This window comes from Schistocerca cancellata, chromosome 7 (genome assembly GCF_023864275.1).
Source record: "Schistocerca cancellata isolate TAMUIC-IGC-003103 chromosome 7, iqSchCanc2.1, whole genome shotgun sequence".
In the NCBI taxonomy this organism is placed as follows: domain Eukaryota; kingdom Metazoa; phylum Arthropoda; class Insecta; order Orthoptera; family Acrididae; genus Schistocerca; species Schistocerca cancellata.
The window spans coordinates 295,749,479-295,776,718 of NC_064632.1; the positions used below are offsets into that span (position 1 = coordinate 295,749,479).

Below are 27,240 nucleotides of genomic sequence, written 5' to 3' on the forward strand. Positions count from 1 at the left end.
TCCAGATATGGGGGGTACCGGGGAAATAAAATACCCGGGGTGGACCAAAACTAGCACGGGTAGGGATGACTCGTTAAGCCATGGTGAAGGCAAATCCCTAGGGGAAGAGTACCCCAAAATCAAGACTCCTGGTCCTCCAGGTTGGGGGTTGTGCAGAGGGCTACCAACCCACTCATGTAAAACAATGGCCGGTCAGGACACTCAAGGTATGCCTCGGAAACAGGACAGAATTTACTGGAACAGAAATTGGCAAAGTTACAAGGATTTCTCTTTTGGTTCGTGGAATGTCAGAAGTCTATACCGCCCAGGAAGCGCACAAATACTAATAAACGAACTAGGAAAATACAAGGTACAACTGGTAGCGCTCCAAGAAATAAGATGGCAGGGAACGGGATCAATGAAAATAGGAGACGGGACAATAATGTATGGAGACTGCGGCCAGCGCCATGAATTTGGAACGGGCTTTTACATTCATAAAACAGCAATTGACACAATAAAGGAATTCAAATCAATTAATAACCGAATATCACACATTACAATTCAGGCTCAGTGGTTTGATATTACTTTTATAAATGTTCATGCACCCACAGAAGATAAGGAAGATGACGTGAAAGAAGAATTTTATAGTCAACTGGAACAGACATATAATTCAATAAGTAGACATAATGTAACAATAGTGTTAGGAGACTTTAATGCCAAAGTAGGAAAAGAAGAAATCTACAAACCAACCATTGGGAATTACAGCTTACATGATGAAAGTTCAGAGAATGGTGTGCGACTCATAAACTTTGCAATGGCAAATGGTCTCACATTAAGCAGCACAAAATTCCAACACAAACTCATTCATTTAGGGACATGGATATCACCAGATGGAAAAGTAGTGAACAAGATTGACCATGTCGCCATCCAAAGACGATTTCAAAACAGTATTAAAGACGTTAGAACTTTTAGGGGAGCAGATTGTGAGACAGATCATATGTTAATCATAGCTCAAATGAAAATAAAGCTAAAAAAGAAACAAAGTACAAATAGGGTTGAAATTAAAAGGTACGATGTAGAAAATCTGGCAGAAGAAAAAATAAAAGAAAACTTTAGGAAAGAAATGGAAATTAACCTATCGGAATCTAGACTGACACATAGTAACCAGCAAGACGTGGAAAGTAGATGGAGACACCTCAGAAACAGTATTCAAGATGTAGCTTCCAAAACTATAGGTAAAAGAAAACGAACTAACAAAATCTGGTTTAATATAAAGTGCCAAGAAAGAGTACTGGAGAGGCAAAATGCGAGGAAGGCATGGTTACAAGACATGGACAATATTACACTAAAGGAGAGATACTATAAAATCCGCAAGGAAACACAACGAACTCTAAGACAAGAGAAGAGAAAACACTACAACAACATGGTAAGAGAAGCGGAGGATGATTTCAAGCATCACAGAGCAAGGCAGATGTACCAGAATATAAAAAAGTCCTTGGGAAAATTCACTAAAAGGGAACAGTTTATAAAGGACCATAACGGGAAAATACTTACAAACAAGAATGACATACAAGAAACATGGAAGACATACTTTACACAGCTGCTCAACTGCAATGATCCACAATATTACTTTACATTTGAAGAACCAGATACAGTTGATATACAAGTCACCACACCATCAGTAAATGAAATAAGACAAACAATAAAGAAATTAAAGAACAACAAGGCCTGTGGGGAAGACCAGGTATATGCTGAGCTTTTAAAAAATGGAGGACCACAATTGGAAATAGAACTACATTCCTTAATTGAAACAATTTGGGAGACAGAAAACATACCGGCCGATTGGAAAACTGCAATTATATGCCCCATCTTTAAGAAGAATGATCCCCTTGTCTGTGATAACTACAGAGGAATTGCCCTACTCGATGTCACGTATAAAATTTTGTCGATGTGTATACTACACAGACTGATTCCCATAACCGAAGAACTGATTGGGGACTACCAATGTGGTTTCCGCACTAACAGATCCACTTTGGATCACTTATTCACATTGAGACAAATAACTGAGAAGGCATGGGAATTTAATGTAGATATCCATATTCTATTTATAGACTTCAAGAAGGCCTATGATAGCATACACCGACAGACACTCTTAAACACCATGAAAGAATTTGAAATACCATTAAAATTAATCAAATTAGTTAAAATGTGTTTGGAAGAAACCATATGCAAAGTTAAGACACCTGCAGGAGAGACTGAAAATTTTAAGGTGTACACTGGACTGAGACAAGGGGATGCCATCTCACCTATTCTATTTAATATTATCTTAGAGAAGATTGATAGAGAATTCACCAAAACTAATCCGCAAGGGATCCAACTGCAGGGACAGAACATTACTAGACTTGCTTATGCAGATGATGTAGCCTTAATAAGCACTTCAAAAGCTGAATTAATCAGGATGGTGCAAAATTATTACAAAATAGCTGAGAAAGCTGGACTTCATGTGAATGAAGAAAAGACAGAATATCTAGTCATAAGTAAAAAACTCCAAAAGAATACACCACTGACCGTAAATGGTCTCACTTTCAAGGCAGTTGACCACTTCAAGTACTTAGGGAGTCTTTTTAGCAGAGACAATAGAGCAGAAATAGAAATAAACGCCCGTCTAGCAGCAGCTAATAGAACCTTTTACAGCTGTATCAAAATTTTAAGGATGAGATCACTTAGTACTGAATTCAAAATCCGTTTTTATCAGTCAACTATTGTACCAGTAGCATTATATGGATGTGAAGCTATTACATTCAGGAAAAAAGAAGAAGAAAAACTGTTGATATTTGAAAGAAAAATACTAAGAAAAATATTTGGACCAATCTTCGATGAAAATGTCATGGAGTGGAGGATAAGGAAAAATGAAGAACTACGGGAGCTGTACAAACATAGTACCATTGTGGAAATGTTAAAGAAGAGAAGACTGAACTGGGCTGGTCATGTAGCAAGGATGCCGGAGAACAGACTACCCAAAATAGCATCCACTAAGAAATTAGAAGGAAAGAGAAAAAGAGGAAGACCTCGAATTAGGTGGATGGAGAATATCCGGGAAGATGCAGCTAGGATGGGCATCAACTCTGATTGGACAACAATTTCCCTGGATAGAAATAATTGGAAGAGGCTCGTAGAGCAGGTGTATGGTCGATAAGGCCTTAGCCACGTGTAAAGTAAAAGTAAAGTAAGTAACATTCTACATTTTCATTCTTCGTGTCTACATGTTTGCAGCCCTCTGTCAGTTGAGGGCTCTGAATTGTAGCATAAAACATGGCGCTGTGTAACGTAACCATGTCGGTGCGCGAGAAACAGCGTGCTGCAATCGGGCTTTGATTTCGAAGAGTTCGTTCGCACATGAAACACGCTCTCCCTCAGCAAGACAATGCGAACTGTGTATCGCTACCTGGTGGTGATGTTAAACAAAGTGAGCAAAGTCTTTGATAGAGTGTGTGTAAAGAAAAAAGGAACTAAAACTAATTTAAGAATAATTTCGATAAGTTCGGCATAGAAATTATATAATAGTAAAGAAACACTTTTTGCTGTGTAACTATAATGAAAAGATTTGATTTGTTAATCATTGCACCAGGGGCAAAGAATTCTATGTTAGGTTTCTCTTATTCTGCAATGCACGCAACGGTCAGCCATTTAACACTGTAGGCCTGTAATAATTTAATAATTGTTAAAATATTTTTTAGAAAGAGTTATGATTGTTTTATATAAGTAGACATCCATTTCTCTTGCAAGAAGTCGCAATTTTCCTCATTTTCAGTGACTGCAGCAACGCGGAAAGATAGTGACAATAAAAATTATTGTTGGCCGCCATTACCGACCGTAACATTTCGTTTAAAATTTTCACTGCTTCTTTCAGGCGTAAACGCCTGAGTGTGTATAAAAAATTTCTCTTTGACATGCCTTATTTGAACATATTAGCATCTGTATGCCATATACAGTATTTATCGTAATTTGTGGACTATCGGTTTAGTGATTCAAATAGACTGCTTCACGGCAATCGAATACCATTTCAGAGACTATATTTTGATGTAAAAAATAATAAATAATTTACAACAATATTTCGTCATGCGACACCCATGAATAATAATATTTTCTCATGCTTAAGTTACAAAGACACCCAGGGATGTTTAGCTTTTCGATTGGTCACCATTTTACGTGTAACATTTTAAGACACCTCTGCCACGCATCCGTAGCAAGGCTGTGGCCCGTTATTTAAAACACAAGTTATTGTAATTAAATAATAAGAGCGGATTTCAGTTTATTGTCCTCGTTTGTAACGGAATTCTATCCTTTTCTGTAGTACACGTTTCACTACATTACTTTTCGGTATAATTTGTCTCCCTTTGGGATAGATGTCATAAAAACTAATACATTTAGGCGAACCACACACGATCGCAGCGACATCTGCAACATTCGGACGTCTTGGGTTCACTGACATCGATCATCCTCCATACAGTCCCGACTTAGCCCATCCAAACCTTGGAGAACACCTCCGAGGAGTTCACTTTTATAGCGATAAGCGGTGCCAGTAGAGGTGAGGTCGTGGCTCCATCGACAGAGTCGAACACTCTACAGTGACGGTATCAACAAACTGGTCTCTCGTTGGGACGAATACGTTCAATGCCAGGGATGATTATGTTGAGAAATAAATATGTAAGCGTGAAGAACAAAGGTGTGAAATGTTAATAACGTTTGTTTGGTTTAAAAAGTTTTAAGAGCATTCACATAAAACATTCGGTGGCAATAAATATCAACACGCCCTCGGACAGTTACATAACTCTACCTTGCTAAAGTAGCAGCAGCCAGTTAATATTTTTCTCACTTCAACACAATATGCTTGCTGTAAATGGTTTAACTGCTCACGAACCACATTCCACTGACTCCTTCCTTCCCTCTGCCCACATTTTTGTGTTTTCATCACATTCACTAGTTATTTTGTCGATATAACGTAGTAGACTCTGCCACTGCTCAATTGTGTACTGTTGTTAGATTCTTATTCTTATAATTTTCCTGACAATGTAAATATAAGGTTTATTTGCTCATAGCTTCTTTATGTATTTTAATGTGCTTCTGTTTCTCAAACGGAGAGCAGCGGTAGCGTTACCGCCTACCACACAAGAGGGTCCGGGTTTGATTCCCGGCAGGGGACTAGGTGTTGTGTGTCCATCATCATTTTCATCATCACTGACACACAAGTCGCCGAAGTGGCTTCAACTAAAAAAACTTGCAATACGCCGACCGAACCGCGAAGGGGATATCACGGCCAATAAATGCCATACGATCATTTCATTTCATCGTACGAGATCACGTATCTTTGGAAAAAAAAATCTTCAACTGAAGTTATGTGGATTATCTGTTTAATATTAAGTGGTCTGAGAATGGTCTAGAAATTGGAAATTAAAGAGCGGAAATGGAAAGCTTTCCGACTGCCAAACCTGACATTTGTCAGGAGAAGAAAACAATATATATGTCTGAATGTATGTAACTGACTTACATGTAAAAAATTGAAAAAGGTATTGTGTTATCACAGAATTGTACTGCTCACACCCAAAAAAATGTGACAAATTAAAAAGTGAATACTTTATAAAGGACGTTCTAAGTGCCATAGCGGGAAAATGACTGTTTCTAAGTGGTAATAAGAAAGTTTTTACTAGTTGATTCTTGCAAAGAAGAAAGCAGCAACGGGCCACTGGTGATAATGCTATCAGCTTTCACAAATACCGCAGCTACCTCTTTCGATATGACAAATTCACTTTTATAATACATTTGCTACTATTTGCATTAATTTTTGGCTGTTTCGTTCAACAACTAATGTAAACAACAAACATATGTAATGTACAGGGTGGTCAGAAACAGCCTGAAAAACTTGTAAAGGTGTTGCAGGATAGGTTTCGCTGAGAAACAATTATTAAGAAAAAATTGAATACATTGCGCCATTTCCGAGTTAATTAGCATTGAAATTAGCTAATCAGGTCGTGGCGTGCGTAAATATAAACCGCCCGGCGCCAAACGTGTTCTCTGTTTGATTTCCTAAAACGGAACAAGAGAGTGATATAAAAGTTGGACATTAGTAGGGATCGAACATGAGGCAAAGGCGGAGGAGTCTCTTGCGCTGTCATATCCGATTCTACGGCATGAGAACAACTGACAAAAAGTGTATCTGGCGGGCCAATTGAATCTGCGGGCACAACGGACTGATCGGCTAACTCCAACGATAATTACCTAGGAATCGGTCGCATCGTATAGAATTTTCTTAAAAACTATTACTGAGCACAGCCTAGCCTGTAATGCACTAACAAGTTTTTTCAGATTGCTTCTGACCACCTTGTGTACGTGAACAACTGTCTGGAGATCGACGTGCCAGTGTCTCGATTAATAACATGTGAGGTAACGGTTGAGTTGTGGCGGCCGCACGGGACGCCCGTCAAAGCCGCGGCCCGGCAGCGACCACGTGGTGCTGGACGTTGGCCGAAGCAAGAGGGGTCCAGCCCGACCACGTGGCTGGGAATTCCATGGTGATGCTGTGTCAATGAAAGAGACTTGTATGCCGAGAGTGCCAAAGATGGTGGACTTTGTGAAACCATCATGGCAGACATTTCACATTTCGTATAGAAATTAATAGTAGCCAGATGAATCATGATACCTCAAAAAGAAACATGTACATTAATATTATCTGCACGACGATTCTGATGGTGTAATCAGATTTTCAGTATATTTATTAGTTTAAAGTTTAGTATCTGACGGCAAATTGTGCAAGTAACACCCAGCAACGAATTCCCAAAATTTAAACGCTTCATCCGATTTCGTCGCTCGACGTGTCTTTAGAAAGCTGTCAGTGTAAAACTAAATTGGTATAAATTACAGGCATGTAACTTGAATAGTACATGAGTTATTGGAGGTCAAAGTGGCCGATTACTATCGATCGCATCAGGCCATAAGTACTCCATAGTTACACGAAAAAACGGCAGCAGCATGTTTATAAATATATTTACTCATCTGTGTGTTTGTTTATATCCGATATATGCTATTCATGAAGAAATTGGTCAATTATTTTCTGAGTTTTAGAAAGCACAGAGAAATTAAGCTAATGGCCTACTTTTGTTTGCTATTCCTTTTATGCATGTATTTATGTATTTAATAAGGTATTTTGGAGCGTGTTTATGGTCCATCCGTAGGAATATTTATTTAATTTCAAGTTATTTAAATGTAAATCCAGTATTTTGAAAGTGTTTTATGTTAGTGAGTGTGCATTGGTTTGAACACATGGCGGGAGCTCTCTAGCCAGTCACAGCGCTCGTGAGTGGGGAGACAGGATGGAAGGTAGTTCTGAAGAGTTCAGCGCGAGGGGTGGTCTCACAGGACACGGACAGCACGGCGACGGACGCGGAGTCACGGGACAGCGACTTGCAGAGTGTGGAGCGGTTTGCGCGAGGTCGCGGCAGATAGAAATATTTCTTAGTGCTGACTTGTGCACTTGTGAGATTTCCGTGGCTTCGACAGTGAAGACGTAGTATGCACTCAGAAATGAATATCTCGCGTGCTATGTTGTTGTTCATAACTAATTACGTGAAGTAGGGATCTATTGTTTCACTGTTATTCAACTTACATATTATTTATGTGCTGTACCATGGAGACCAATAAGTGTTTTGGAGAAGTATACCACATTCTCAAAAGTACGTCTACTATCGTACTCATCATTTAAAGTCGTTAAGATAGTACCTGCAGAATTTATTTAATTGCAATCTTTCGTTTATAAATTTATATGTTTAGTTTCATAATTCGCAATTGCCGAGTGATAGAAACCTTCGACCATTCGATTCATGTGTGTATTCTTATCGTATTCTGTAGACTCAGCAGTATTTGGCCTGTAATGCGGCAACTACGTATCCCAGCCCCTAGACAACGAAAGCAGCCAAAACTATTAATATTCCAACTCTGAATCTGAGGGTACGTAGTTGGGGGGCCACACCACCACCATACGCCATTTCATCATTTGATATTGTTTTGAAAGCCCGCAAACATTAGCGGCGTTGTTTGTGTAACTATACTGAGGTGACAAAAGCGATATTCACTTGCACAAATGGCTGTAGTATCGCTTACAAAAGGTATAGAAGGGCAATGAATTGGCGGAGCTGTCATTTGAACGCAGATGATTGATGTGAAAAGCATTCTGACATGATTGTGGCCGCACAACGGGAGTTAACAGACTTTGAATGGTAGTTGGAGCTAGGCGCTTGGGCCACTCCATTTCAGAAATCGTTAGGGACTGAATATTAAGGGATCCACAATGTCAACAGTGTTCCGAGAATACCTAATTACCGACATTACCTATCACTGCCGACAACGCGGTGAGCAATGGTCTTCACTTAACGACCGAGATCAGAGCCATCTGCGTAGATTTGTCAGTGCTAACAGACAAGCAACACTGCCTGAAGTAACAGCAGAAATCAATGTGAGACTTACGACGAAAGTATCCGTTAGTGCGGAGAAATCTGGTGTTAATGCGCTACGGCGCAGGCGATCGGCCCGAGTGCCTTTGCTAACTGCACGACATCGCCTGCAGCGCTTTTCCTGGTCTCGTGACCATATCGGTTGGACCCTAGACGACTCAAAACAGGTGCCTGGTCAGATGAGGCCCGATTTCAGTTGGTAAGAGATAATACTGTTGGTAAGAAATAATGCTAGGGTTCGAGTTTGGCGCAGACTCCACGGAACCACGGAACCAAGTTGTCAACAAGGCCCTGTGCAAGCTAGCAGAGACTCGGTAACGCTGTTGGATGTGTTTACATGGAATGGTTTGGATCCTCTGGTCCAACTGAACCCATCACTGACGGGAAATGCTTATGTTCGGCTGCTTGGAGACAATTTGCAGCCATCCATGGACTTCATGTTCCCAAATAACGATGGAATTTTTATGGATGGCAATGATGTCATGTCAACAGGCCACAACTGTTCGCGTTTAGGTTGATGAACATTCTATACAATTCGAGCGAATGATTTGGCCATACAGATCGGCCAACATCAAACATTTATGGGACATAATCGACGAAAACGAGGATAATGGAATGTAGTCGAATTAAATCGGGTGATGCTGAGGGTATTACATTAGGAAATGAGACGCTTAAAGTAGTAAATGAGTGTTGCTATTTGGGGAGCAAAATAATTGATGATCGTTGAAGTAGAGAAGATATAAAATGTAGACTGGCAATGGCAAGGAAAGCAAGAAGAGAAATTTGTTAACATCAAGTATAGATTTAAGTGTCAGGAAGTCGTTTCTGAAAGTATTTGTATGGAGTGTGGTCACGTATGGAAGGTAACGTGGACGATAAATAGTTTGGACAAGAAGAGAATAGAAGCTTTCGGAATGTGGTGCTATAGAAGAATGCTGAAGATTAGATGGGTAGATTACATAACTAATAAGGAGGTACTGAATAGAACTAGGGAGAAGATAAAAATCTTTGGCACACCTTGACTAGAAGAAGGGATCGGTTGGTAGGACATGTTCTGAGGCATCAAGGGATCACCAATTTAATATTGGAGGGCACCGTGGAGGGTAAAAATCGTAGAGGGAGACCAAGAGATGAATACAATAAGCAGATTCAGAAGGATGTAGGTTGCAGTAGGTACTGGGAGATGAAGAAGCTTGCACAGGATAGAGTAGCATGGAGAGCTGCATCAAACCAGTCTCTGCACTGAAGACCACAACAACAACAACAATCGAGAAATCAACTCGAGGACAAATTCGTGCTCCGGCAACACCTTCGCAGTTATTGACAATTGTAGAAGCATCATTGATCGGTATGTCTGCAGGGGACTTTGACGACTTGTTGCGTCCATTACCACGTCGAATTAATGCAGTACGTTGGTGATAAGGCGGTCCGACACGAAATTAGGAGGTATCCCATGGCTTTTGACACCTAAGTATAAATAGTATTATTAAGAACGGCTGGTTGTTGTTTTCTTCTTTGTAAGAATCAACTTGTATTTAGTGCGTAGCCACGGTCTCGAAAACGTCTGTTTTCGACAAAATAGCTGAAAAAAGTTTTATTCCAAGTGCCATTAATACTGACGCACTATGTTTTATTTGTGATGACACTAGTAGAGGAATACATCATTAGGTTTTCAACTAGTAAAGTGTAGTCTACAAAAATCTGTTCTAGTACCTTTTAAAGTTTTGAACTGTACAGAGGGAAGCACATATTGATACAAAGACAGTATGCCTGTTTGAAAGATTTTCCCTATAGATTATTCCTTTGTTTCCCTATAGTTTGGCACCTGGATGAAGTCTAGGGACAATGAAGTCTAGGGACATGAGACAGAGAAGCAAGAACACAATGAAACTCAAAACTTGTTACGTGAAAAATATGATAATTCGTATTTTTTCCATTTCTAGTCTTCAATCACTCGGTTGGTGCATAAGTTCGTAGCGTTTTTCTATAACTTTAATAAACACAACAGATACACATAACAGAGACTTTAGACATGAAAAATACAGTCTCCTTCCATACTTACAATGGTATGCGAAAGCTGGGCAAACTTCTCGATTCCACGACTGAAGAACTCGGAGAGCCATGTTCGGGACACATTTTCATCCGGAAAGGAAGTTCGTTGAAGTTTGTTCGATAAACAGCGGAAAACGTGAAAATATGTGGGCGCAGGTCACGTGAATAAGATGGGTGTGGAATGACTTCCTAACCCAACTCCTGTATAAAATGGTTAAAAGTGCTCTAAGCAGTATGGGAATTAACCTCTGAGGTCATCAGTCCCCTAGACTTAAAAAAAATGGTTCAAATGGCTCTGAGCACTATGGGACTTAACATCTATGGTCATCAGTCCCCTAGAACTTAGGTTTAACTAACTAACCTAAGGACATCACACAACACCCAGTCATCACGAGGCAGAGAAAATCCCTGACCCCGCCGGAAATCGAACCCGGGAGCCTAGACTTAGAACGACTTAAACCTAACTAACCTAAGGACATCGTACACATCCATGCCCTAGGCAGGATTCGAACCTGCGACCGTAGCAGCAGCGCGGTTCCGGACTGAAGCGCCTAGAACAGCTCGCCCACAGCGGCCGGCCAACTTCTGTATAGTGCTGGTTCAAATGGTTCAAATCGCTCTGAGCACTATGGGACTTAACATCTGAGGTCATCAGTCCCCTAGACTTAGAACTACTTAAACCTAACTAACCTAAGAACATCACACACATCCACACATCTACGCCCGAGGCAGGATTCGAACCTGCGACCGTATCGGTAGCGCGGCTCCTGACTGAAGCGACTAGAACCGCTCGGCCGCAAAGGCAGGCTGAATAGTGCTTTTTGTCAGTATAGCAGAATAAGGGCGGTCGTTATCGTGGAGTAGCATCACTTCACGCAGGCTTCCTGGTCGTTTCTCTTCTACTGCATCTGCATGATGTCTCAGTTGTAGACAATAGATGTCGTCAGTGATGGTTACACCTCGGGCAAGCAATTCGTAATACACCACACCATCGCAGTTCCACCAGATGGGCAACATTATCTTAGGTGGATGCGTGGAGGTCTTTGTACGGGGAGTTGCTGCTTTCTTTGGGCTCAGACATTCTTTTATTTTCCTTGTGTTAATATAAAGGCACCATTTTTCGTTACCAGTAATGATGTAGGATAGGAACTGTCGATATTTTTCACGAGCCAGTTGATGATGAGCAAGCAGAGCTGCACTTATGACCGCCCGCTGATTTTTATGGCTTTGGCTTAGAGGCTGGGGAACCAAGACACGCAATTTTCGAACCTTTCACACTGAATGTAAATGTCGCACCATGGTTGAGCGGTCACAGTTCATCACATCTGCCAGTTCTGTAGTACACTCACGTGGATCGTTGTGGATTAATGCGTTTAAACGATATTCATCAAGCCCGGAAGGTATTCCTGATCTTACGTCAAAACAAAATAAAATGAAACATTTGCATCCCTCGTTTCGATGTTATTTATAATATAGCAACCAGTTCCAGTGACTCAATACACCACCTTCACGCCTTAACTGAGGCTGACGGGTTGAACTTCAATAGTGTACACAAACCCATCCGTGGTCAAAATCTATAAATCGGCTTCGGTAGAGTACTGTAACAGTGATGTCGTGCCTGTAACCTTCAACTAACAATGTAACATTGTTGTGTCTGTAGCCATTAACTAGTTAAGAGTTGCTAGTTGATGGTCGCAGACACAACATTGTTACATTGCTAATTGATGGATGTAGGCACAACATCACTGTTACGTTGCTAGTAGATGGTTGCAGCCCCAACATATTTGTGACAATAGTCTACAGAAACCAGTTCGTGAATGCTGGCACTGATGGCATCATACAGAGTTCACCTGTCAACGTCAGTTAAGGTCTGAAGATGGTGTATCGACTCGCGGAAACTGGTTGTTATATAATAAATAACATCGAAAGGAGGGCTGCAGGTGTTTGAATTTATTGCGTAAATGAACGGCCGAAGTCCCACACACCACCGAAACACCACTGTCACACTGCATATGAAACATGATGGGTACTAACATGTAGGACACAGAACAACAAAGTATTAATATTATACTGCATAAAAACATGAAAATCAGTACTAACCAGTTAGTCCACAAGAAAACATCTACAGCTTCTCAAGCTGATTTTATGAATTAAGAGGTTGTTCCAGTAAATGGTAATTTGGCTGTGGACCTGTATCATATACCATTACACAGATCTGAGGGAACACTTAACCGATTCACTCCATAGGCAGCGGACACAATTTTGCTATAGGCCTCTAAATGTGCCCATTAGCAGTTTTCACCATCACAACATGCACATACTTATCAGGACTGGGAAACATATGGTCAATGACACCCAGCCTCCATACCAAGGGAGGCAAAGTATCCTCCTTGACCAGCACATGATCGCCGATCTGGGGTTGCCATGCTGCCTCTGATGTCCATTTGATGCGTTGCTGCAGATCACGTATGTATTCTGTGGACCACCTCTTCCAAAAGGGCTGATGTAACTGCTGTACAAGTTGCCATCTGTGCAACCTGTTGCCGGGAACCTCGAGGACAGAGGGCTGAGGATAAGCACAAAGGGGTTGTCCAATTAGGAAACCATCAGGAATGAGAGCAGCAGGAGAATCTATGTCATCAGAGAGAAGATACAACGGCCTTGAAGTCAAGCATGCTCCAGTCTGAATTAATACAGTAGTCAGTTCTTCAAACGTCAGTACTGAATTGTCAATGACGCATTTGAGATGCGACTTTATGTATTTGATTCCTGCCTCCCAGAGTCCACCAAAGTGAGGGGCACAATGTGGAGGGAACCACCAACTGATTCCCTTTGAGGTCAAAAAATTCACCACACCTTCAACAGTAGTATCATTAGAGAAAAAACGTTTAAGTTCATTGTTTGCACCTACAAATGTGGTGCCATTGTTATTGAACATGTGAATAAGTTTCCCTCTTCTTCCAATGAATCTCCTGAGGGCAACCAAAAATGAACTTGTTACCAAGTCACTAACTAGTTCTAAGTGGATGGCCTTGTTTGCCATGCAAATGAATAAAGCAATGTAAGCCTTGGTGGTAACCTTACTTCGTCTTCCACCATGCTTTACAGCATTAGGGCCTGCATTATCTACTCCACAGTGCTGGAATGGACCAGACTGGTTTACTCTAGCTGGGGGTAGATGACCCATCAGTTGAACTGCTGTCTTGAACTTAAGCCTAAAGCATTTTAAACATTTCCAGATAACTCCTTTGACTGTTTTACGCCCATTGGGGATGCAAAACCTCCTACGCAACATAGCTAACAAAAGTGGTGACCCAGCGTGCAACAGATTTTCATATTCATCTATTACGAAAAAATTTTCAAATGATGCTTAGGTGGTACGATAATAGGATGGCGCTCATCATATGGTACATCAACATTCATTAATCTCCTTCCCACTCGTAAAATACCTTTGGCATCAACAAACGAGTGCAAATCCCTTAAATTGCTACTATGTGAAACAGGGGAACTGGCCTTCAACAAAGCTATCTCATTACCATATTCACTACGTTGAGATGTGCCAAAGGCCCTTTTGATAGCATTTTGGCATTCCTGTGGAGCGAGTGGCCCATTTATCCTGTCTGATTGCCGAAGCCTAGTATTATTAGCAAACCTCAGTGCATAGACCAAAACTCTGTAAGTTTTCTTGAATGATGAATATTTACACAGCAGTTCATCATTAAGTTTAATAACCAACACCAAGAATACTCGTGTACACCTTCCGTTGGGGGCATCTTTTACACTCTGTTGGCAACAAAAGTTTTCCAATGACCAGGACTGCGGTGCAGCCAACAGAGAACTATTGTGGAGCCCGTCCACAAATGAATGTCGCCACTATCTATGATATCTAAGGCACTGGCCACCTTGTGAATAAGTCGAGCAAGAAGCAGAGCACCACATAATTCCAGTCCTGGAAGAGATTTTTGTATTACAGGGGCAATCCGAGCTTCGGCTGCAGCCAATTGGACCAACACACTGTTATTGAGAAGAACACATCTGACGTATACACACGCACCATATGCCAACTATGAAGCATCACTAATTTAACATACTGGGAGCAAGGAATGATCTTCCTGTTAAACAAAATTCCATTTAGGGAAGGCAGTTGCACACAAACAGCATTCCATTCATCAGTGAGGTTGGATGGAAGAACTGCATCCCAATCAAGGCTTAGTTGCCACAAGCGCTGCAAGAACAATTTACATCTTATGACTGCTGGACCTATAAGCCCCAGTGGGTCATAGATTGATGCTGCTGTAGACAGGACACTGCGTTTGGTAACCTTTGAGAGCCGAAGACTCTTCAGCTGTACATGGCACTGGAATGTGTCAGAGCCAAGGTGCCATAATACCCCTAACGCTTTTATGTCTTGTTCACCAATAAGATGACAAGGCAAAGACGTTTCTCTGTGCTGCACAGAAATTTTTTCCATGACCTTGTGACTATTGGAACACCATTTCCTCAGTGGAAACCCCCCAGAAGGAAGTAGCTGAGTCAGCTGGGTTTGTAGTTCCTGAGCTTCAGCTTCTGTAACTGATCCATTTAAGAAGTCGTCCACATAAAAGCTAGATATCAACCCCTGCGATGCTATTGGAAACCTGTTTTGATTTTCCAAAGCCAACTGTTGAAGACATCTAGTAGCAAGAAAGGCAGCAGGAGCAGTTCCATAATTTAGTGTAAACATTCTATATTCTTGCATCGGTTCAGATGGTGATTCTCGCCATAGAATTCTCTGGATCTCCCTGTCGTCAGGATGGAGAGACACTTGGCGATTCATTTTTGCTATGTCATATGTCAGCTGACAGAGCTACATTAAAGGAGCGAAATTTTATAATAATGGAAAGTAAATCTGTCTGAACAGTGCGACCAACCATCAAGATATTACTGAGAGATACTGCATTAGAAGCGGCAGCAGAGCCATCAAATACTACCCTCAACTTAGTAGGGAGCTGCATTCTTTGAAGACAGCATGATGTGGAAGGTAACACCTTGGACCAATAGTACCTTGAGAATTAGAGACCTCCATGTGTCCCAGTTCAACGTATTCATGCATGAATGCAGCATATTCCTTCTGCAGATTTGGTTGCCTTTTAAGTCTCCTGTCGAGATGCGCCAGTCTCTGAGAGGCTTGTTGTCGTGATTAACCTAAGGTTCTACAGTCAGGTTTCACTGGCAGTCCTTCTTCATCTCCTTCCCTGTGGCGCTGAACCTAATTCCCTCATATTTTATCCTGATTACTCATCGTTTTTGTAGACAGTTCCTCGAGCTCCCAAAACCGCTGCAGTTCGGCATCTAAATTGTCACCTTTAACAAAGCATGAGGTCACTGTAGAACGAGGCATGTTGAATGCAGCTGAAGGCGTCCTACCAGACAAAATCCAGCCAAATCTTGTTTCGACCAGTGAAGGATGACTTTTTTCACCAACCTTTCCTTACAAACAACGTCAAAGGAAACCTCAGCACCAAGAATTAAATCTACTGTGTCAGGCTTGTTGAATTCTGGATCAGCGAGTGGAAGATTACATGGGACACTCCAGGACCTTGTGTCTATCTTGCTCGCTGTAGGTCACTGGTGACATGATTTACGATAGCACAAGTGGTTCTGACATGAAAGTCGTTGAGCCTAGACGACAGTTCAACATCACAAGTGTAAGACACTGAGGCTGCAAAGGCACTGTTTATGCCTTTCACAGGAAAGCTGTTGTCAACAAAACCTTACAATGGATGTTTGCCTTGCCGTTCGTAGCTTGGTGGTCCAAAGAATGGCCTCCTGATTCACTATTCTGCTCATTCCTTGGTTAAACAGACTTGTGGATTAGTATGTTGCGCCTTCCTTTACAGGTCTTACAAGGAGAAATCTTGGATTTCGTGAGAAACGACCAGAGCGGATGCACAAAAAACAAAGTTTATTTTTTGTCACTTATGCCCGCCGCTCATCTATATTTAGTGATTGCAACCCCTTGCATTTAGTGATAGTATGAGGTTCACTACAAAAATTACGTGACTCTTAATATCAGCATTAGCCAGATGAGCCCTCCTCACATGTCTCGTTTGATTTGAGTTATTGACATTTCCTTCCGGTCCCTTGAGGTGTTATCCCTGAAAATGATCAACTTAAGGGCCTGACATTTTGTTTCAAAATAATCTATCAGTTAATTTAATGTGGTGAATGTTGACCCAGACACCTTTACCTCCCACTCTCGACAATCAGTGGGTAGCGTACTAGACAGAATCTCTTCCGAAAGAATAACTTCATGAAGTGGTACATCAGGTTTCAGAGCTTCTAAGGCCTTCAAATGGCTACATACGTGATTAATTAGTTGCTTATAATCGCTCGCCGCGCCATGGCCGACCGTAGGTAAGGCCAACAAAGCCTTAGCATGTCTGGCTGCAATTATTTTTGGGTTATTATACTTACTACGTAATAAGTGCCCAGGCTATCGATAGGTTTCCTATTGTGGCAGGTATATGTCTGAGTAGGTCTTCACCTCGCAAAGACGAATTAAGGTAATGAAGTTTTTGAACATCATCAGTTGAATTGTTATTCATAATGAGTCTCAAAAGTTTATCCCTGTATGATGACCACTTAAGGTAGTCACCTTCAAAATTTGGCAGGTTAAGAGCGGGTAGTTTCAAAGAACTGACACTGCCTGATGGATTCGAACCCAAAGGCTGCGAAAGCTGGATGTAATCTTCATTAAACCCTTGATAGTGGATTCAACGAAGTCTCACGAATCCTCGAATTCTGACCTGTCCTTACTATGATCTGCTGATTCGTCTTCAGTTTCCAGCCGTATTTGGGACGACTCAAAATCCCTCTGAATACGAGTCACGCGACTTAATTTTGATTCCAGCATTTCGATGCTGACACTGTCCGCAGACTGAACAAACCTTGCTAAACGCGCGAGAACGGCCTTTGCTACACCTCTCTGTTTGACTAATTTCGTTTTCTCTGAGGGCTCCATTTTAGGACCGGGAAGACGATAGCAGGAAGCCAACAGTTGCACTTACTAGGTTGCAGCGACAATACAAGGCAGTACGGACTGGAACGGCAGTAGCGTCACGGGCACTGGCAGCTGGCGTGGCAGGCGCTGCAGTCTCCGACGGCGCGAAGTTTCGGCGGGAGCAGCAGGTGACGTCACCGATGATGCTGGCACCGACACGTTTCTGTGCTTCTGGCGTTTGATTTCGAGACACATTAGACGTTCACAAATATGTCCCCGATCACCGTTGTTAAGGCTGTTATTGTGGAAGTCCCGAACAGGCCTTGGGACAATCGATAGCGGTCACCGATAACTTGCGCAGCTCACACGCTGTTTTTTAAAAGTTCACAAATACCGGAAAATAAATCTGCGTGAACGTAAATCCACGTGGTTGCTGTATCCGGCTCGGAGTACCAAGAAATGTACGCACGGGCTCATCTTCCCGTGGTGGTACAGTGGGTTTGAGTGTATAGTGCGGGAGGACTCACTGTCCTCCCCTTATTTCCACTCACAATAATCGAATGGAACACATTATATGGTATAAGCGTTTAATAAAACAAACCTTACAACGTGCACAGGCAGCGTGCCAATTGCGGGGAGACATACACGCCCGTCTGCTACAGGGTCCCGCACGTACCTGCTCGGCCGTTACAACTGCTAATGTTACGTGCGCAAACAAAGGACCTGGGAGATCCACTTCTGCACGTAGTTCGGAAGGTCTCCCGACAGGGCGCAGGCTATACTGGACAGTCTGACCTAACCAGTTTGGAATCTGCCACTAGATGGCACTTGGTGTGAGTTGCAGAGTCCAAACAGTGAACTAAAAAAAACCGACAATCGATAAATAAACCCGTAGCAACTTGTATACCAACGGGTAAAACAAAAGTGCTACGAACCCTGTAACAGTGTAATATTACTGTGGAACGTCAATACTGTGTACATCACTTCTTGACGTAGACGTTGAAACGGTCCTGTAGTCCTCTTTCAATATAATTTTGTTTGCTTTCCGGTCATACAGAACTCTCTGGCATCCGTGAGTGAATGAATGTGGGTGTGTTTCATTTCGCTAAACGGTGGTTTAGTCTGCTGCAGAGAATTAGCGGCAGTGATACAGAATGGCCAACCCTTGTAGTTTTCAGGTAGGCGAAGAGGTTTGCTCCCCTTGTGTGAAAATTACTGGTGTTAAGTTGGTGGCGGAAGCCACATCTCTGGGTTATCCTGGTCAAGGGGTCCGTGGGAGACGTTGGAGTGTGTGAGAGCGTCAGTCTGCTTCGAAGGAGGGTGAGTTGACTTAACCAAGTGGCGCGTTGTCTCATAGCAAGAGGGGTGCTTTTAGCTTTTGACCTCGCGTTTCATCTTATAAAGATTGATTTGCTGGTCGCAGCAAGGAATGCAAGCCTTCTGCAGACTTTCATTTTGGTTCCTAATGGAGACTTGACTTTGATCCGTAAGAAGAACATAGCACAAAGGTATTGCATTTGTTGAAGCGTCCTCGGTTCAGTGTGAATGTTTGTGTGACTGCAACTGCGTGTGTATGCATTCTAATCTTGTCCGAATCTTGGTAATTTTTGCTTCTTTGTGAATATTCTTTGTCTTTGTCTGAATTTTTTTTATGTCAGGTAGAAACCATCCACATGGATTAATATTATAGTTTGTTGGCCCTCTGCCATTATCCTTTGTCTATTCAAATGTGTCGTCTGTAAGATGTTAACTGTTCACGACTGCGTGGTTTCATGTTACTAAAATTTGGCCATAGCACGTAGAAATTGTGTCTCCGCGAACCACGTGGGCACACGAGTCTGTTGTGAAAAGTATAGCATTTCACAAGCAATTGTACTTAGTTACCAGGCAACAGCAGTCTACAGATACATTACATCAATGTTTTAAGGAATAAATAATTTTGCCTCCAATCTTATCGAGTGTACCGATGTTACGTCTCTGATACCTACACCATTTACCTTGTAGTTTTCCTTATTAGACCATCCATAGCGTTTCCGTGTGCACAGGTCCAATAATTTGTGTCCTTTTCTTATTTAAAACAAGTGCTCTGGAATAGATCTTGTTTCCAGGAATGTTGCTGCAAGCTGCACAGTGTTCACGCACTCTTTATTTTACTCAATATTTGATTAATGGGAACAATGTCTGGATCATATTAACAATTACATCCCATTCTTTATTAGTGTTTTTACAATGAATGTTGTCTTGAGAGTTTTTCTTATGAATAAATTAAATAATTTTCCGAGTCAGCGCAACCTCTTATTTCTCGTGCGGCTAGAGTTGGTGGCGACCCAATCTTTTACGTTGATTTCACTGTGAGATAGCATTTTCTTATTCAAAGTGCGCGTAGCTCTTTTTAGCAATCAGGATATATTCAAATGTGCTTGTGCGATTATGACCATGTTTGGTTGGTGGGTCTAACAACCCTACCACAACAAAGGTCAAAATTTAATAATGATTGTGGTGTTGCTCACGCTGCTAAATACTGCATTTTCGGGCAACAACATAGTTATTATGTGGCAGGTGTCATGAGAGCACAGTTAATAAAGTCATTTAATGTAATAATGAATAAACTAGGCACTCATCTTTTCGTGTTTCCCACGCTATTCTCGTTGTAAAATCATGGCTCAATCGTCGAAAATCTAGGTGGTGATGATTCCAAGCTCGGATGCAAAAAGGGCTAGGTTTTATTGTGCTATATTCAAAAGTTTTGGAGATGCGCTTCACAAACCATTCTTGAAGATTAAATCTTTCAAAGTTAGCAGAATAGTGATGTAAAAAAATAATCAGCACTCCGAATTTAAGTTACATTTCCTTTTAATTGCTTTTATTGCAATATCACGTAACACACACAACATCACTTCACATACAAAACATACCTGAAAACATCTTCCTCACAGTCACTGTTAAAGTTCACATTTTATAAGCTGACTACAATATGCGTCTTTCCAACATGACGTCCAAGACTTGACTTTTTCAAGGTCCGACTCCCTAACAACTAATTAATAATCGCTTACGCGCCCAAAAATCAGAGTTACAAGTATGTGAAAGATCATAGCGACAAAAGAAAGAATACACATAAGAATAATATCACTTCAATATAAACATATCGATGTATCACAAATGAAATCAAATCTGAATGTTGTCTCAGAAATATGTTATGTAGTTAACAGAAACACAGTAGAATATTACTGATATCGAGAGGTAGAGGTGAGGTGCCGTAATGGTTACGTAATTCAAGTAGCATTACATGGGGCAGTCAACTGCGCGGTCATCACCGCCCGTACAATTTCCCAAACATTACACAGTCCAATCCAGTCACTTTTACGAATGATGATGAAACGATTAGGACAATCTGGAATCTAGCCCGGGCCCCCGTTATCCAGAGGCAGCAACGCTAGCCAGTAGACCACGAGCTGCGGACGCGCTGGTGCGGTACTCACGTCTACGTGGTTTCCCAGCGGCGGGAAGGCCTTCTTGTTGGGCTGCTCGCTGGGCGTGTATCGGTAGAACTCGTGCCGGCCCTTGTACCACTTGACGGCGTACAGCCGCTCCTCGCCCAGCTGGTAGTGGCACGCGAGCCGCGCGGACCGCCCCCGCAGTACGTGGCGGGGCACGGAGATGCGCACGTCGTGCAGGCACTGGCCGGGAGACCACACGCCTGCAACACCGGCAACACGGCCGCACACGTCACCAGCTCGCCGGGCAATATACAGGGTGCGGCGGGAGTTGTTGTTGTTGTTGTGGTCTTCAGTCCTGAGACTGGTTTGATGCAGCTCTCCATGCTACTCTATCCTGTGCAAGCTTCATCATCTCCCAGTACCTACTGCAACCTACATCCCTCTGAATCTGCTTAGTGTATTCATCTCTTGGTCCCCCTCTACGATTTTTTCCCTCCACGGTGCCCTCCAATACTAAATTGCTGATCCCTTGATGCCTCAGAACATGACCTACCAACCGATCCCTTCTTCTGGTCAAGTTGTGCCACAAACTCCTCTTCTCCCCAATCCTATTCCATACTTCCTCATTAGTTATGTGATCTACCCATCTAATCTTCAGCATTCTTCTATAGCACCACATTTCGAAAGCTTCTATTCTCTTCTTGTCCAAACTATTTATCATCCATGTTTCACTTCCATACATGGCTACACTCCATACAAATACTTTCCGAAATGACTTCCTGACACTTAAATCTATACTCGATGTTAAAAAATTTCTCTTCTTCAGAACCGCTTTCCTTGCCATTGCCAGTCTACATTTTATATCCTCTCTACTTCGACCATCATCAGTTATTTTGCTCCCCAAATAGCAAAACTCCTTTACTACTTTAAGTGTCTCATTTCCTAATCTAATTCCCTCAGCGTCACCTGACTTAATTCGACTACATTCCATTATCCTCGTTTTGCTTTTGTTGATGTTCATCTTATATCCTCCTTTCAAGACAGTGTCCATTCCGTTCAACTGCTCTTCCAAGTCCTTTGCTGTCTCTGACAGAATTACAATGTCATCAGCGAACCTCAAAGTTTTTATTTCTTCTCCATCGATTTTAATACCTACTCCAAATTTTTCTTTTGTTTCCTTTACTGCTTGCTCAATATACAGATTGAATAACATCGGGGAGAGCCTACAACCCTGTCTTACTCCATTCCCAACCACTGCTTCCCTTTCATGTCCCTCGACTCTTATAACTGCCATCTGGTTTCTGTTCAAATTGTAAATAGCCTTTCGCTCCCTGTATTTTATCCCTGCTACCTTTAGAATTTGAAAGAGAGTATTCCAGTCAACATTGTCAAAAGCTTTCTCTAAGTCTACAAATGATAGAAATGTAGGTTTGCCTTTCCCTAATCTTTCTTCTAAGATAAGTCGTAAGGTCAATATTGCCTCACGTGTTCCAGTGTTTCTACGGAAGCCAAACTGATCTTCCCCGAGGTCGGCTTCTACTAGCTTTTCCATTCGTCTGTAAAGAATTCGTGTTAGTATTTTGCAGCTGTGGCTTATTAAACTGATTGTTCGATAATTTTCACATCTGTCAGCACCTGCTTTCTTTGGGATTGGAGTTATTATATTCTTCTTGAAGTCTGAGTGTATTTCGCCTGTTTCATACATCTTGCTCACCAGATGGTAGAGTTTTGACAGGACTGGCTCTCCCACGGCCGTCAGTAGTTCCAATGGAATGTTGTCTACCCTGGGGGCCTTGTTCCGACTCAGGTCTTTCAGTGCTCTGTCAAACTCTTCACGCAGTATCATATCTCCCATTTCATCTTCATCTACATCCTCTCCCATTTCCATAATATCGTCCTCAAGTACATCGCTCTTGTATAGACCCTCTATATACTCCTTCCACCTTTCTGCTTTCCCTTCTTTGCTTAGAAGTTACGCAACCCTAAATTCAAATACACTGAAGCGCCAAAGAAACTGGTATAGGCATGCGTATTCAAGTACAGAGATATAACGGGGAAAATACGGTACTGCAGTGGGCAATGTCTATACAGGGTGTTACAAAAAGGTACGGCCAAACTTTCAGGAAACGTTCCTCACACACAAAGAAAGAAAATATGTTATGTGGACATGTGTCCAGAAACGCTTACCGTGGTGTGCGTACTGTAAGACCTTTGGTACACACACCATGAGATTATTTGACTTGTCGCTCTAACGAAATAGGCGAGTGTCAGCAATGTGTCTCGCGGTCTTATCGTGGCGTGTTTATCTTCTGCCGTTAGGTCAGACGATAGAAATGCCACTTGCACGCTTAGGGTAGCAGATTTATGGTGACCAACTTTAAACAGAACTTGATTAATTTTAACACACATTTATTGAAATAATATCTATCATAAACCTTACTTAACTTGATTCTGGATGCTATTTACAATTGACAATCTGAAGTTCCTTTGGTCTTGGTACGTTCATCTTATTCTCACATTTCTCTGATACTTGGCAAAATGTCTATACATTATCTTCATGGCTATGTACAGGAATATGATAACCTTATAGGCACAGACTGAAACTTGACTATAGACTGGTACTGACTAATGTAGACTGGTACAGACAAATGCAGACTAATGCAGACTGGTGCAGAGTGACTAATCGGAGGTCTGTACACTCGTTATAATACCTCGAGCGTTCAGGTATCACTGCGCGAGTGTCATCCGCGAGGAGAAAAGGTTCTACGTTAGCAGCAATCTCGTTGGCTGCGTTACATATTAATACACGGATCGGTGGAAGCAGAATTTGGTCCGTCTCTAAGACAGCGCCATCTCGTAGTGCACAGACGGACGAGCGCTGCGCCAGCGCTGTTGTGCTTAGCGGGGCGCGCTCTAGTGGGAAATTTGTGTACGCGTTGACTACGCGGAACTATGAACACAACACTTACTTTCCATGTTAGAGCTCATTTTATTACTTCTCTTCAAATCACATTAATCATGGAATGAAACACACAGGAATAGAACATACCAGTGTGACTTCAAACACTTTGTTACAGGGAATGTTCAAACTGTCATCCATTAGCGAGGATACATGCGTCCACCCTCCGTTGCATGGAATCCCTGATGCACTGATGCAGCCCTGGAGAATGGCGTATTGTATCACAGCCGTCCACAATACGAGCACGAACAGTCTCTACATTTGGTACCGGGGTTGCGTAGACAAGAGCTTTCAAATGCCCCCGATAAATGAAAGTCAAGAGGGTTGAGGTCAGGAGAGCGTGGAGGCTATGGAATTAGTCCACCTCTACCAATACATCGGTCACCGAATCTGTTGTTGAGAAGCGTACGAACACTTCGTCTGAAATGTGCGGGATCTCCATCGTGCATGAACCACATGTTGTGTCGTACTTGAAAAGGCACATGTTCTAGCAGCACAGGTAGAGTATCCCGTATGAAATCATGATAATGTGCTCCATTGAGCGTAGGTGGAAGAACATCGGGCCCAATCGAGACATCACCAACAATGCCTGCCCAAACTTTCACAGATATTCTGTGTTGATGACGTGATTGCACAATTGCGTGCGGTTTCTCGTCAGCCCACACATGTTGATTACAAAAATTTACAATTTGATCACGTTGGAATGAAGCCTCATCCGTGAAGAGAACATTTGCACTGAAATGAGGATTGACACATTGTTGGATGAACCATTCGCAGAAGTGTACCCGTGGAGGCCAATCAGCTGCTGATAGTGCCTGCACACGCTGTACATGGTACGGAAACAACTGGTTATCCCGTAGCACTCTCCATACAGTGACGTGGTCAACGTTACCTTGTACAAAAGCAACTTCTCTGACGCTAACATTAGGTTTATCGTCAACTGCACGAAGAATTGTCTCGTACATTGCAGGTGTCGTCGTTCTATGTCTTCCCCAGTCGCGAGTCATAGGCTGGAATGTTCCGTGCTCCCTAAGACGCCGATCAATTGCTTCCAACGTCTTCCTGACGGGACACTTTCGCTCTGGAAATCTGTCTCGATACAAACGTACCGCGCCACGGCTATTGCCCCGTGCTAATCCATACATTAAAAGGGCATCTGCCGACTACGCATTTGTAAACATTGCACTGACTGCAAAACCACGTTCGTGATGAACACTAACCTGTTGATGCTACGTACTGATGTGCTTGATGCTAGTACTGTAGAGCAATGAGTCGCATGTCAACACAAGCACCGAAGTCAACATTACCTTCCTTCAATTGGGCCAACTGGCGGTGAATCGAGGAAGTACAGTACATACTGACGAAACTAAAATGAGCTCTAACATGGAAATTAAGCGTTTCCGGACACATGTCAACATAACATCTTTTCTTTATTTGTGTGTGAGGAATGTTTCCTGAAAGTTTGGCCGTACCTTTTTGAAATACCCTGTATAAGACAACAAGTGTCTGATGCAGTTGTTAGATCGGTTACTGGTCCTACGATGACAAGTTGTCAAGATTTAAGTGAGTTTTAAGGTGGTGTTATAGTCGGCGCACGAGCGGTGGGACACACCATCTCCGAGGTAGCGAGGGATTCTCCCGTACGACCAGTTCACGAGTATACCGTGAATATCAGGAATCCGGTAGAAGATCAAATCCCCGACATCGCTGCAGCGGGAAAAAGATCCTGCAAGTACTTGACCAACGACGACTGAAGAGAATCGTTCAGCGCGACAGAAGTGCAACCTGTGGTGTCACCGCAAGGCACCACACTGGCTAGGTTGTTGGCTTCAAATCGGCCGCGGTCCGTCAGTACACGTCGGACCCGCGAGTCCCCGCTGTCGACGCTAGCAGACCGAGCGCCGCCACTCGGCTGGTCTTACGAGACAAGCTAGCGCACTGCCCAGTTCTACAGCCGACTTTAATAGGAATGGTTCACTCGTTTAGCTTCAGAGATCTCATTTGCAGAGACTCTAGTTAGCATAGCTTTCAGCTAAGTCAGTAGCTGCTACCTAGCCAGGCGCCACGTACAGTTTATGCATTGCCAATTAATCTATATGTGTGAAGCAATCAGAATTGTAAAGCAGTATCCGCAGTTCAGTCTATAACTGCACTTGTAAATATTATTGTACAAAGTCAAGATCGACGTTCATCGTTGATGCTGAATTAAAGCTAAATATTTAATTGTATTCCTTTCTATTAACTTCTAATCACCTAAGATGTTCCAGATACATCCCGTCAAGTATAGTTCATTGATCCTCACGTCAGCCTACGTGATTAACGCGTGCAATAATGGCCACCTATTGTGATCAGACTAAGAGTCAAATTGCGTGACTCAGCCGCTCACCCTTTTCCCATGATGCACATAGTTCCACCTCCTACGCAACACAACCCTTCCGCAAATTGCTGCAGATTTCAGTGCTGGGCCACCAACAAGTGTTAGCGTACGAACCATTCAACGAAACATCATCGAAATGGGCTTTCGGAGCCGAAGGCCCACTCGTCTAGCTTTGATGATTGCGCGACACAAAGCTTTACGCCTCGCCTCGGTCCGTCAACACCGACACTGGACTGTTGATGGGATGGAAATATGTTGCCTGGTCGGACGAATTTCGTTTCAAATTGTATCGAGCGGATGGACGTGTACGGGAATGCAGAGAACCTCATGAATCGATGTACCCTGCATGTCAGCAGGGGACTGCTCAATCTGGTGGAGGCTCTTTAATGGTGTGGGGCGTGTGCAGTTGGAGTGATATGGGACCCCTGATACCTCTAGATACGACTCTGATAGATGACACATATGTAAGCATTCTGCCCGATCATCTGCATCCATACATGTCCAGGCTTGGGCAATTCCAGCAGGACAATGCGACACCCCACACGTCCAGAATTTCTCCAGGAGCATTCTTTTCAGCTTAAACACTTCCGCTGGCCACCAAACTCCCCAGACATGAACGTGATGTTCAGAAGAGTTCTCCATCCCCAGGTACTCTTATGGACTTATGGACAGCTCTGCAGGATTCATAGTGTCAGTTCCCTCCAGCGCGACTTCAGAAATTTGTCGCGTCCATGTCTCGTCATGTTGCGGCACTTCTGAGTACACACGGGGGCCCTACACGATATTAGGCAGATGTATCAGTTTCTTTGGTCTCTTCGGAGTATTTAGTAGTGAACTTTAAGTTTTGTGGCAGAAGGAATAGGACTTCTGTTCACGAGTAAGTTTAATAATGATTGCAACGCACTAAAGAAAAATCAAGACACGTTCATAGGATTTGTCGGCCTAGAAAA

General features: G+C 42.5%; 1 protein-coding gene across 2 annotated transcripts in view; it reads right to left on the reverse strand.

Moving 5' to 3' along the window:
• Nucleotides 1-27,240, reverse strand: part of LOC126092479 (uncharacterized) — a 352,804-nt gene that overhangs the window by 78,470 nt on the left and 247,094 nt on the right. For both annotated transcript variants that reach the window (XM_049908099.1, XM_049908098.1), the window contains exon 2: nt 20,997-21,214. In XM_049908099.1, coding sequence (XP_049764056.1) covers nt 20,997-21,214 — 218 coding nt within the window. The remainder of the gene's footprint in view (nt 1-20,996; nt 21,215-27,240) is intronic.